At 35.0% G+C, this 13223-nt stretch overlaps 1 protein-coding gene across 4 annotated transcripts in view; it reads left to right on the top strand.

Moving 5' to 3' along the window:
- Nucleotides 1-13223, top strand: part of Cad88C (cadherin 88C) — a 488883-nt gene that overhangs the window by 322913 nt on the left and 152747 nt on the right. For all 4 annotated transcript variants that reach the window (XM_069812621.1, XM_069812619.1, XM_069812622.1 and 1 more), the window contains 3 exons: nucleotides 1193-1318; nucleotides 4045-4193; nucleotides 9364-9698. In XM_069812621.1, coding sequence (XP_069668722.1) covers nucleotides 1193-1318; nucleotides 4045-4193; nucleotides 9364-9698 — 610 coding nt within the window. The remainder of the gene's footprint in view (nucleotides 1-1192; nucleotides 1319-4044; nucleotides 4194-9363; nucleotides 9699-13223) is intronic.

Below are 13223 nucleotides of genomic sequence, written 5' to 3' on the forward strand. Positions count from 1 at the left end.
GAAATATACAGACACACTAAAACATATCCTGATCAAATTCTCAACACACAGATCAATTTCAGAACACACACACCATTTGACACCACATTTCAACACTTTTCAACCCTTGAACACACCCACACAACAGGCAGCGAAGTTCGAGATGACGCCACGATCTAGTAGGCTCTGAGGATGGTGTGAAGAAACACCGAAACAGCTGTAAGCCGCACATGCTTACAAAATTAACGCGAGTAAGATCGTCATTTAATCAATTATTTATATTCAAGTGTTAAAAGTAGTGTACGAAAGATTCAACATGGGTTCATCTATTATCTTGCAATAGTTTCAGATCGGTCGAAGATGCAACAGGATGTAGTACCATGATTTGCATACAGATGGCATCTTTCTGAAGAGGCTACAGAACTCTCAAGGGGACAAAGAGGTGTTCATCATAGACTCCATTAGACGGAGTGTTGTGTGGCTGAATCAATAGATGGCACCAAATAGTGAATCATTGTACCAATAATATTGTTATCTTCAGGCCAATATAGGATGCAGCAGGATGCAGTAACGCGATTTGCATACAGATGTCAACAGCAATCTGAGGAGGCCACAGAACTCTCAGGGAGATGGAGGGGCATTCATCACAGACTGTCAGACCAGGTGTTGTGTAGCTGAATTGATAGGTGGCACCAAACAGTGAATCATGATATTTACAGGAATGTGGTCCTGCGAACTTTAAACAATCATTCCTATCTAAGGAGGTCAGCAAAATAAGCCTCAGGCTGCAGTGCAAATCTTCGCGTCCTTCTCTATTAAAAAATATCATATCTAAAATCCATATTATATAGGCTACTGCTTCAAATTCTGGAACTAGCATTTTATACAGCTGTGTTGAAAGTAATTTGGATTCTTTGCTCCAACGTTGGTACTGAGAGATCATTTCATATTATCTTCTGCCACACTTGGTTAACTAAAAATAATCTTATAACTTATTGAGTTCAGCAAAGTATGGTATCATAATATAAAACTTCTTGCAAATCTTTAATAATTCCAATGGTACAAAATTGAGACTTTTGATATCTGTAAATAACTTTACAAACGTGTTACTTTATAAACAAAACTGAATATTGTTCTGCTTCATATGTGTTGTGTGAGGAAGTGAACAATTAAGACAGTTTATTTTAACATAATAATGCTAAATGTGTTTCAGACTGACTTTGGATCAGAATTCAGGGATAATTACTATAAAGTCTGATGGCTCAGGATTTGATCGGGAGCTTGTATCAAGACATTATTTAACAGTTGAAGCTCGAGATGATTTGGGTTTTGGAAACAGGTAAAAAAATGGTAAAATATAGCTGGTATGTAATGTAATCAGTGTGTGTGTCTGTGTAATGTATGTATGTATGTGTGCGCGTGTGTATGTAGCCTATGTGTGTAGACTATATGTGTATGTATGTAATGCTTAGGATATACTATAACAGTCCACACCTGTGGAGTAACGGTTAGTGTGTCTAGCCGTGAAACCAGGTGGCCCGGTCGGGACAAGTTATCTGGTTGAGGTTTTTTCCGGGGTTTTCCCTCAACCCAATATGAGCAAATGCTGGGTAAGTTTCGATGTTGGACCCCGGACTCATTTCACCGGCATTATCACCTTCATCTCATTCAGACGCTAAATAACCTAAGATGTTGACAAAGCGTCGTAAAATAACCAACTAAAATAAAAAAAAATATACTATAACAATTAAGTAAATGCCCTTCTCTTTTTTTTATATTTAAGAATATCTGAATGCAACTCCGAAGTTTGATATGATCTTAGGTACTGGGTAGTTGTTCCATATTTATGTGTTCTTCTTGATTATATCTAATACGGTATATACAGCCCACTCAGGCTTGCAACTTGAATTTGGATTCTAGTGTAGGTTTGTATGGTGGATTCCTCATTGAGATGCTGAATTTTCTGTCAATGATTGGCAAGATTATGTATTATCTAGTTTGCGTCTTGACGTAGGCCTACCAAAAGGAAAACTATGTCCTATGGACCCACTAACCAATACAGCGAAGTATATATTCCTTAGTGATCCAATGTTAAAAGTTGCGTAATCAAGATGTACGATATAGCAAGTATGGGTGTCCATTCGTATTAGGGGTTATTTTGTCGTGACTCTGCCATGCTTCTCTCTAGAGTAGCTGAGATGAAAAGGAGAAATGGGGCCAATTACTGACAAGAATGCCGAGTTTGGCGATGAGGGGAAACTTGAAAGTAGCATTTATTGAAAGAATGTAAGAATTTACTACGCTTTCACTTGGTAGGGAAAATGGGATTACTGGAATGAAAAGAAGGCTATGGATAGAAGGTTTGCCTTAGGTATCCTGATGTGGTTAGGCCTTGGGTTTCCTGATGTGGTATGGGACAGGGGAGCTATCAGAAGATAGGATAAAAGATACATGATCGCTTTTGCTATGATCCTGATTCAAAATTCAATAATTCGCGATGACCAACCACAAAAGCGCAGAATTTCTGTTGTTGACCCTCAGAATTTAATAGCTGGCGATGGCCAACCACAAAAGAGGGCTGAACCCTATTGACCTTCAGTCGAAGTTCAGTCATTCATAATAGCCAAACGTATAGAGTTGACATGGGGTTAGTCCAAAGAATTAATGTAGGGTAGGTAGTAGAGATACAGTGCGTTCGTAGTGCTTGAATTAATTGTGGACTGTCGAGTTTCGCACTAATATGGTACTTGTGAAGTTAGAAGTAGAGTTACTTATGTTAGAGATGATGCGAGAATGCTTAGATACATCCTCTTAAGTTGAAATTGGCTTGTCTTGGTCAAAGTCTTGGAAAATGGTGTCTCTGCAGGCTTGTCTACCCCACCAAAAAAGGTGAAGTCTGACCAGAAGTTCGGTCAGAATCAGAGAGAATGATCTCTCTGGAGACGTACTAAGTGTTCAACTCAGGAAATGCAATGAAATCGCTATGATAGAAAAGGAAATGTGAGGATAAACAATTAAAAGGTATCAGATCGCGCGTCCTTGGAAAGGAATTTGGAGATGTGAGCTCCAAGCCTGTTGGCCACTTGATCATTCCATTTTTTCACTATTTCGTTAAAAGAACTTTGATAATTTTAAAAGGGAAAAACTAAACCTAGTAGCTACCAGTACCTCGCAGCAGTCCACACCTGTGGAGTAACGGTCAGTGTGTCTGGCCGCGAAACCAGGTGGCCCGGGTTCGATTCCCGGTCGGGGCAAGTTACCTAGTTGAGGTTTTTTCAACCCAATATGAGCAAATGCTGGGTAACTTTCGGTGCTGGACCCCGGACTCATTTCACCGGCATTATCACTTTCATCTCATTCAGACGCTAAATAACCTAAGATGTTGATAAAGCGTCGTAAAATAACCTACTCAAATAAAAATAAAACCTCGCAACATGGCTGAACAGCAGAACAGGGTCGCCAAAGTTGTTAAAAGTCATTGTCGCTAGATGAAGGATCCAACGCACTAGGCAAGTGACGATCGAGTAAGCTAGCCTAGAAGTACCCAAGGTGATGTGCGAAAACCAAGACTCCGATTTGCGAAAGCTTTCACTTTTCATTTTCATTTAATTTATTGTATTCCATACATCTTACATTAGTATTGAAGCTTTAAGATGTTGAGCAAGTCAAAATCTTACAAGATTACATTTTTTTAGGAAATGAAGTGAGGCCGAGGATTCGCCATAGATTACCTGGATTTGCCTTATGGTTGGAAAAAACCTCGGAAAAAATCCAACAAGGTAATCGGCCCAAATGGGAATCTAAGTCAAGCCTGAGTGCAGCTCTGGATCAGCAGGCAGAGAATGCCAGAATTTATCATGGGATTATGTAGGTCCTTGCTTTATTTCTTTGAGGGCTCATCGAGACATTAAACTGTATCATGGAAAACCATAGGCAGAATCACAATATTTTCTCTTTAGGCTATACTTCTTAAATGTGAAAGTAAACATAAAATGAGAAGGGCATTTACTCGCTTTCCTATGTTCTCTCATTCACCATTTAAAGATGTTAACTTTTTTTTTTCAGAAATACAGTACAATTAGTCGTAAATATTGAGGATGTAAATGATAATGCTCCAGTGTTTCTACAAAACAAATATGAGGCCAGATTGTGGGAAAATCACATGGAATTTGAGTCACCACTTTACATTGAAGCTGTTGACCTTGATCTCAATGGTAAGATTTCATTTATTTTCAAATAACGTACATAATAATAATTGAAGGTGCATCAACAATAGACTTTTCTAGCACTTGATAACAAACATATGGTCCTGTCTATAGTATTCGAAATAAGTAATTGATTAACTAGCGGACTTACTCGTGTTAATTATGTAAGTTTGTGCAGCTTACAGCTGTTTCGGTGCTTCATCACACCATCCTCAGAGCCTACTAGATCTCGGCATCATCTCGAACTTCTCTGCCTGTTATGTGGGTGCATTTGATTGTTGAAAGGTGTTGAAATTGATCTGTCTGTTGAGATCTACATGATAGTCTGGGTGGTGACATTGTTATAATACGAACTGCCTTTTTCTGCAGTAACAGAATGTTTGGAAGGTCAGAACTATTTCCATATAAAAGTAATCCATATCTAATAACACTTTCAAATAGTGCATAGTAAACTTGTTTTAAATAATGTTTGGGAATCTTGTACATGATACTTCTCAAGAGATAAATTACTCTAGAAATTCTTTTACATACATAACTGACATGGCTGTTCCACCTTAGTTTATGATCCAAATACATACCCAGCATCTTTGCAGATTCATTTATCACATTATTTTGGGTTTGTTTCAAACTGAGAGTTAACACATGAGTTAACATATAGACATTATGTAATTGTGTGTGTATGTGCGTGCGTGTGTGCGTGCATATATATATATATATATATATATATATATATATATATATATATATATATATATAAGGATATCTCAAAACCTTAGTATTCCAAGTGGAAATTTGAAAAATTTGCATTAAGAGCACTATCGATTTCAAAAAATGCTTATCTTTTAATGCTAGTGTGATCCAGGTACTAACTGCAACATCAGCCAACCAAAACCTACAAAATCCCTTTTGTTCCAATGATTTCTTGAGATTTGTCAATGCATTAATGATCCAAGTGGCCAAAGTACACTCCAGAGATGTAGAAATAACTGATAGAAAAAGCTGCAGAAAAAAATTAATTTGAAGTTAACCATATGGAGAAAACTAGCTTTTGGATTTTAGTGGATTGTCAAAGATACTCATGAAGCAAAATAAAAATACAGTGAGTGAAAAAATTGTGTTTTTAAAGATGTGTTGGGCAACATTCGAAAAAGGGCTGTATTTTAATGGAGTATGGAGAGACTTATGACATAAATACTTACCATGAAGTGGAATTAAACAACAGAAAAAATAGAGAAACATGTTTGCTAGCCATGACCAAGTTTATTCCAAAACAAGATGAAAAGTCATATCCAATAAGGTATGAGAAGTGATGGATTTGAGGAAGATGTTAAAATACATACCACAAGCACACCACATTTTTTTTCAACAACTTACTATTTGTGCAGAGAAGAGCAACTGAAGAAAGCAACGATGCAATAACTGTGAGAGGAAATAGTAATGATGAAAGTGACTGAAATGAAGCTAATTCATTTTCTTATGTTTTGTTCACCTTATGGGACAATGGAAAAACAGAAGTTGAGAAAAGTTTTCATTTTGTAGCTTTTGTATGAAATAAAATGTTTGCAAAAGTGTAATTATTAATTTCTTTGTATCCATTTTCCATTCAAAACATCATAGGCATATTTTATTCGCGAAGGAAAACGAACTTTGCGTAAGTAACTTTAGCCTTGAAGCTTTATTGCCCGAAACTGTTTTCTTTCTTTAATGAAATAAAGCTTCATTACACTTTTTTAAAATACTATCCTAGTTTATTATGAAATATATAGTCAGTGCAGTAGTGATCGAAATACCAACTTCTTTTGGAAAACAAATCACTATCATCATCATCATCATCATCATCATCATCTTTCTCTTATCATGTCCTCCTTTCGAAAGGGGGAAAACAATTATTTTCTTAAAACTAGAAGAAAAAAGTTGTAATCCACAAATGTACAATTAATTTAGAATATGTAATAATCAAAGCTCGGAAGTTGGGGACTTGTGTCTTTGAACGTGGCTAAGCGACCGGACTTCAATGTCAACAAACTCCCGCTTCCAGCACGGAGGTACTGTCAGGTCTGCTATAAAAGTGGTTCCTGGCTGAAACAACATAATGATAATATTATGATAGGTTGAAACACGTAATTTTATAGCATATATATAAATAAACATGCAAAATACATCAAATTTACAGTTCTGCTCTGTACATTTCATTACAGTGTATGACTACATGCATTCGAAGATTTTCGAACCCATAAATTCTTCGTCTGTTAGTTAAACATGATTTGAAACGAAGGAAACTTATTTCCACGTCACATGAAGTGACGGGAGCAAACTTTAATTTTTTTTTTTATTTTATTTATTTTAACTAGCTACCTAGTGAGTACAAATTGCATTTATAAAATAAAAATGTTTCTAGCCACTACCGTAAGAGTCGGGCTCGTGTACGGTGTGGTCTTAGTGAATAATATAACATAAAATTTACAAGGACAGTTTACTAAATACAGTAATTAACTTAATTCAAACCAATAAGTACAACACAAGAGCAAGAATAAAGAAGAAAGGGAAAACGAGAGAAAAATACACATTTAATATAAATTGACAATCCGACAGAAGCCAGTGATATTCAATAAAAACATGAATATAGTCGATAGAAATAAAAGGTAAAAAAAGTACATTTGTTATATTATATATCATGGATAATTTTACAAAATTCTTTTTTAAAAGTTTCAATTTTAAAAAATTTCAAATTTGGAAAATGGTTTGAAATGTTATTATAAAGTCTTGGGCCTAAATAAAATACTGAATATTTCACTGTCACTGTTTCCTGTTCGATTTTCAGCAGATCTCGTATCTGAGAAAGATAAGTATATCCTAAATTTTTCTCGCAAATAGTTTTCAATTAGTGTATCACTACTAGGGAAGGTTCCTCTACGACTTGATCCATGGCTATGGACAAATTCTCCATCAATTTAAAGGACTGCAATGTCTTTCAATGAATGCCCGTTTCCAGCTCTAGTTTATGTGTGGTACAATTTACAAGATATAAACTCTGCATTAGAAGAAAATAATGTATATCCTCAGAATTCCTCCACGAAATTCTGTACCTAAAATTTAAGAAATGCATTTTCAAACTTCCATAACACCCATTCGAATAACACGTATTTTCTAATTCCTCAAACAGACCGTTTACCTGTAATTCTCTTAATGTCATTGGCTTCGACGTGACACAGTTTATTCGTTCGTCTTCTTGCCATTCGATGTGACCACTTTCTTAGTACAAACGACTGTCCCTGAGCACTTGCAGCGTGAGCTTTGTGTACGTTATGCCTGTAACCTTACTCAAGCACACGACACACAAGTCCCCAAGATCCGAGCTTTGGTAATAATAGATGACATCATAAATAAGAAATATTAAAACATTAATTGATTATAGCAACTGAAAATATATTTCCTTCTTTTTCTCAAAAGTAATGAATTGTTATTTCGATCACTAAGGTTTTGAGGCTTCCATCCATATATATTTTTTTCTACCTTAATACACACCTTCAGGTATGTAGGTTACATAGAATATCGCCGACTAGAACATAATTCTTCAGTATTTATTAGTAACATGCGGAGGTTTGATAGGTGGTACACCTTTAAATTTGTAAAATAACCAATTGTCAGTATGCAGTTACACCAATTGTCAATTCCTCAGTTCTAGTGTTGGTGACTTCCCCCCCCCCCCCCGTTTTCATCTCGTGTGGTTTTATTATCCACACAGTAAACAACAAGGTTTAATTATATTGAAAATTTTGATAAGGAAAATGATATTCGTCTTAAACCTGAAGTGATGGCTCAGATACAGGAACACTCCTATTATTTTGGTAACAGAGTTCTGTAGCTAGCTAGAGTCTTTCCAGAAAATCTTATTTTAGAACTGTGGTTAAACTCCATTTTTACTCGTGGAAAAAAGTTTGTCTTGAAATATTTCTGTTAAAAAATAGTTAATTGAGCTTACTTGTGATAGTGACCTTCAGACATTTTCTACAAAAAATCTGCATGACTTTTGGATTCAAAGACAAAAGGAATACCCATACCAATCACTGGCCACAAATGCAGAGGTTTTTTTTTTTTTTTTTTTGTCTTTCACAACATACTTGCCTCAAAGCAGTTTTCTTCTTTAGTATATTTTTAAGAACAAACATAAAATTGAACGTGACTTGTAGCCTGTTCCTGAGATTAAGTGTCGTCAAAACATGGCCACACTTCTCATTAAGAACATGTTTTGCAATTTCTAAACTTAATACATTTAATTATGAAAGTACAGTACTTTAATTTATGGAAAATCTCTAGATTTCTGTTGGTGAAGGTATTCGAGTCTTCAGTACATTGAATTAGTGGTACTCTGAGAAAAATGTTGAGAACTCTTGACGTAATCAACCTGATATTTCTAGAAATGGGAGTTAGCGACTTATAAATACCTAAAAGAGTGATAATTAATAATAATAATAATAATAATAATAATAATAATAATAATAATAATAATAATAAAAGTGTATTGCATGTTTCCATGTATTCACTTTTTTTTTATTCTAGTGATATTTAACTTCTTTTATCTTTTTGTTTTCATATTTCCCGATAATGGTATTCTGTAATGTGATAACTTGAGCTAAATATAATCATAATTTTCCTTACTGTGTGTACCTAAAAATGTTGTGTACCACCACCACCACCGCCGCTGCCGCCGCCACCACCACCACCACCACCACCACCACCACTACCACTAATTATTAATATTATTGTTTTATATTCTTATACTTTGTATGTCTCATTGATTTTGACCTACTGTTCACATTTTGTTATGCATTTTCCTTTCTTTCTATATGTTATATATTATATATGATTTCTACTGACTTGTTGTTTATATTATATTATAATTATCTTCTTCAGTTTGTGTGTAAAATTGTAGTGTACTTTGTAAATTTGTAGTGTTTTTTGTAACGGAGTTTTACTCCTGGTTGAGTGCTAGAGAAGGCCGTATGGCCTTAACTCTGCAAGGTTAAATAAACCATTAATAATAATAATAATAATAATAATAATAATAATAATAATAATAATAATAATAATAATAATAATAATAATAATAATAATAATAATAATAATAATAATGTGATGTGATAACTGATAATACTATTGATCTAATTTTAATTCTCAGGTACAAATAACAGCCAAATACAATACAGCATCATACGTGGAGACCCATATAACAATTTCACCATTGATCCCATGCAAGGAGTACTGAAGCCTGCAACACATATAGACTTCGAGCAGTTGGCTGGAGCTGCTGGGGATGTGACAGGACGTGGTGTAAATGTCCGTCCCATAACTATGGTGGTAGAGGCCAAAGATATGGGTACCCCTAGTCTGTCCTCTGAAGTCTTGGTTACCGTGTATGTTCAGGATGTGAATGATCATTCCCCGCAGTTTGAGCAAGATGATTACAGGAGATCAATTCCAGAGGATATTGAGGGTGGCAGCTCAATTCTTCAGGTACTATTTTTTTTTTCATTTCATTTATTATATTCCATAGATCTTACATGAGCAATGAAGCTTTAAGATGTGGAATAAGTAAAAAATTTTACAATATTACAATTACAAATTTTTACAATTTTTACAAGATTTTACAATTTTGTAATTTTCTACAATTTTTTAAGAATATTTTGGCGAGCTGTAGTGAGATGATGTGAGGAACGAGGATTCGCCAAAAGATTACCCAGCATTTGCCTTATGGTTGGGGAAAACCTCGGTTAAAAACCCAACCAGGTAATTAGACCAAAGGGGGTGAAATGAAGTGAGGCTGAGGAATCACCATAGACCATCCGGCTTCAGTCCCACTGCTGGGGAAGACCTCGGAAGAAATCATTCAATGAGACCAAATGGGGGATCCAACTCAAGCCCGAGCGCAGCTCCGGATCAGCAGGCCAGCGAGTCTGCTGACTGAGCTACATCGATGGCTCTACTAAAAATATAGACATAGCCAGTCAGATTAATTAAATTTACAAACGCAAACGATTATTCATCAGTTGATCTATAACATATAATACAAAATGAGTAAGTTAATTCAATTTAAGGCATAAACAATTCAATCAGTTGTAATATAAAGAAATTGATAATACATATCATGCAAATTACTTCAAATTACAAATACAAACAATTCATCAATAGAGCTATACAGATTACTATTCAATTTAAAGCAGGCATATACAATTCATCAACCAAAACTATAGTAACATAATATACAATACAAAGTAAGCAGATTAATTCAATTTACAAGCATACTTTCATTAAGCTATACAAATTTGTACATAATCATAAACAATTATATCTAATTTTTGACTCCTTCTTTTGTCCCATTCAAATGTGGCCAATAAAAGTATTAATAACAGAATCATAAATGAATATGACTGTTATAATGGGTCAATAGCAGTGGCGGTTCACAGAAAAATCTGACTAAACAGAAGAATTTATTTCAGTTCTTATGTAATTTATTTGCAAGCACTTTCTATTGTAGCACTGCAAAGAATATGAAAAGTTTCACATTATTTAAAATATAAAAATGCAAGTCAGTTAATCAGAAAGAGACTCTTGTAAAATATCAAAATTTTCTTTTTGGATTTTCATCAGAAATGACACTGTCTCCTGGGGGTTATGTTTTTGCATTCATTTTTCTTTTTTACTGGAGTTTCTCCGAACAAAACGAGGACTTTATTCAGTTTTGAAATATTTGTCTTCTATTTGAATTTGCGATGTTCTTTTCCTACACTGATCACACACTCTTAAATCCCCAGACAAATTATTTTATGTCTTCTAGTTTTAATTCTGAAAATATGTCCTGAGTCACATGTCTTAATGATTCTACTTTTCTTTGAACTGTGACCTGCTAAATTAATAGGTTGAAACAAGGAAAATAGAATAGAAGGTAGTGGCCACGAGAAACACTCCCACTGCTCGTAACGTCATCTGCCATTGAGGCTGGGACCTTTAACTTTCTCGCGTATCCAAAACAATCCTATTATAGTGCATAAGGAAAATAGAATAGGCCTTGTCTTAAGCTATGAAAAGCAATGCACTGAAGATATTTCTGACACTCGATTTCTCGGAGAAAGTTTTTAATTTGTCCCTCACGATACTAGCAGAAGAAGCACGTTGGTAGACCTTGATATATTAAAGCAGAAGGGAACAAATTGTACGTTTGTTTGTTAATGTTTGATAATTCAGTGCTTCCTAGTGGGTGCAGAAAGGATTAATTTATAAAAATGCTTGCAGTTGTGCATCAGCAACATGTAAAACAGAGGAAAAAATTGTGGTGATACAAACGTAATTTACTATCGATTTACTTCCTAGAGATACTTTAAGTAACTTCTTTTCAATTTTACTTCGCCAAGTTTGTAGTGCAGTTGTACAGTATTTCTTAGTGAGTGTAAAAAGGATTAGTTTATAAAAATTCCTTGCATTTGTGCAATAACAACATGTAAAAATAGAGGAGAAAAATTGTGGTGATAAAACATAATTTATCCTCAATATCCAAAGGCACAGGCTGTTCGAGAAAGGTGGATATAGTTGCTTAAGACAGCAGATAGTTTTAAACCTGAAATAACATATATTTGTTCCATCATTTCGGTAATTCTGATTATGATCGCAATCTTAAAGTAGAATTATTAGGATTGCCACAAAAACTGAAACTAAAGAATTCGGCCGAACCTTATTTATTGTTACCTAGTAACAGACATTGTGATTTTCGAAAGAACGAACGCGATAAAAGGTTTTATTTAAGACAAGATTTTATTTAAGCAATAGGAAAACTCTTGTGTGAAGTTTTGAAGCCAGGTACATCAAATACATGTAGTGAAAGTGAAAATACCGAGAAGATGATAAATGAAAAAGTTATTAAAATTCGATCTATGTACGATAAACTGCAAAAAGAGCTACAAGTGACAAGTGACAAAAAATTGCAATTGGAACAAAAAATTTCAGAACTTGAGAAATAACTTTCAAAATCTAAATGATTTCTTGTTAAATATGAACAACTCTTTTCAACCACAACTCGTGGCTCATGTTAAATTTTGGGACAATAACAATATTGCAGTAACTAATATTTGAGGAGAAAAATTCGCTCCTTCAATGTTTCTCTTTGTGGCCTGACTCCAAGTTCGGCATATATGTTGACGTATATGTCCAATGTCAACTGCCATTATATACCGAACTTGGAGTCAGGCCACAAAGGGAAACCATTGAAGGAGGAGGATTCGGTACAGTGCTGTGGATTGAATTCGGCGTAGCTCAGTGGTCAGAGCGCTTGGTACGTAGAACCAAGGACCCGGGTTCGATTCCCGGCACCGGAGCGAATTTTTCTCCTCAAATATTAATTGTCAATATTACAGAAATTATTCTGTAGGACAAATTAAAAAATCTATAATAGTGCAATAATTGTGACACTTTATGCAATTTCGAAACCACGTTCAGAAGTATGTAAGGAATATTCTAAATTACCCCTCACCAGTGCACGTACTTTACGTAAACGTCTTTCGATAACTGAGTGTCCGCTAGGCTTAATTAAAATGGAGAAAAATATGGTGTTGTGTTACGACAGAATGAAAATAGGCAGTGATATTGTTATTTTGTTATGAGTTGTAACCCAATAAGCAACTGTTTATATGGGGCATGCAATAAAATTATGGCTGGGTCATACTTGTTCATAGTTTCACGGGGAGATGGAAGCAGCCAATTATAGTCCCATCGCTCTAATTTCCGGCAGCCAATCACGTTGCCGGTCGGCTACATTTAAACGTGTGCGTCTTGTGATTCGCTGATGCATTTCCTAAGGCTCGATGAATACTTAATATAATCGCCCGCCATTTTGGCTCTTTCGTTGGGTTCGCAGAAAGCACACGAGGACGTTATTTGCCGCTCAATTATTTGCTCAATTATAGTGCGTTTGATTTATTATCATAGGAACTACGACATGATAATGTTTAACGGTGCGACAAATAGATCCCTCGTCTGGTAGTTCGGCAA

The sequence above is a fragment of the Periplaneta americana genome, chromosome 16, assembly GCF_040183065.1.
Source record: "Periplaneta americana isolate PAMFEO1 chromosome 16, P.americana_PAMFEO1_priV1, whole genome shotgun sequence".
Lineage (NCBI taxonomy): Eukaryota > Metazoa > Arthropoda > Insecta > Blattodea > Blattidae > Periplaneta > Periplaneta americana.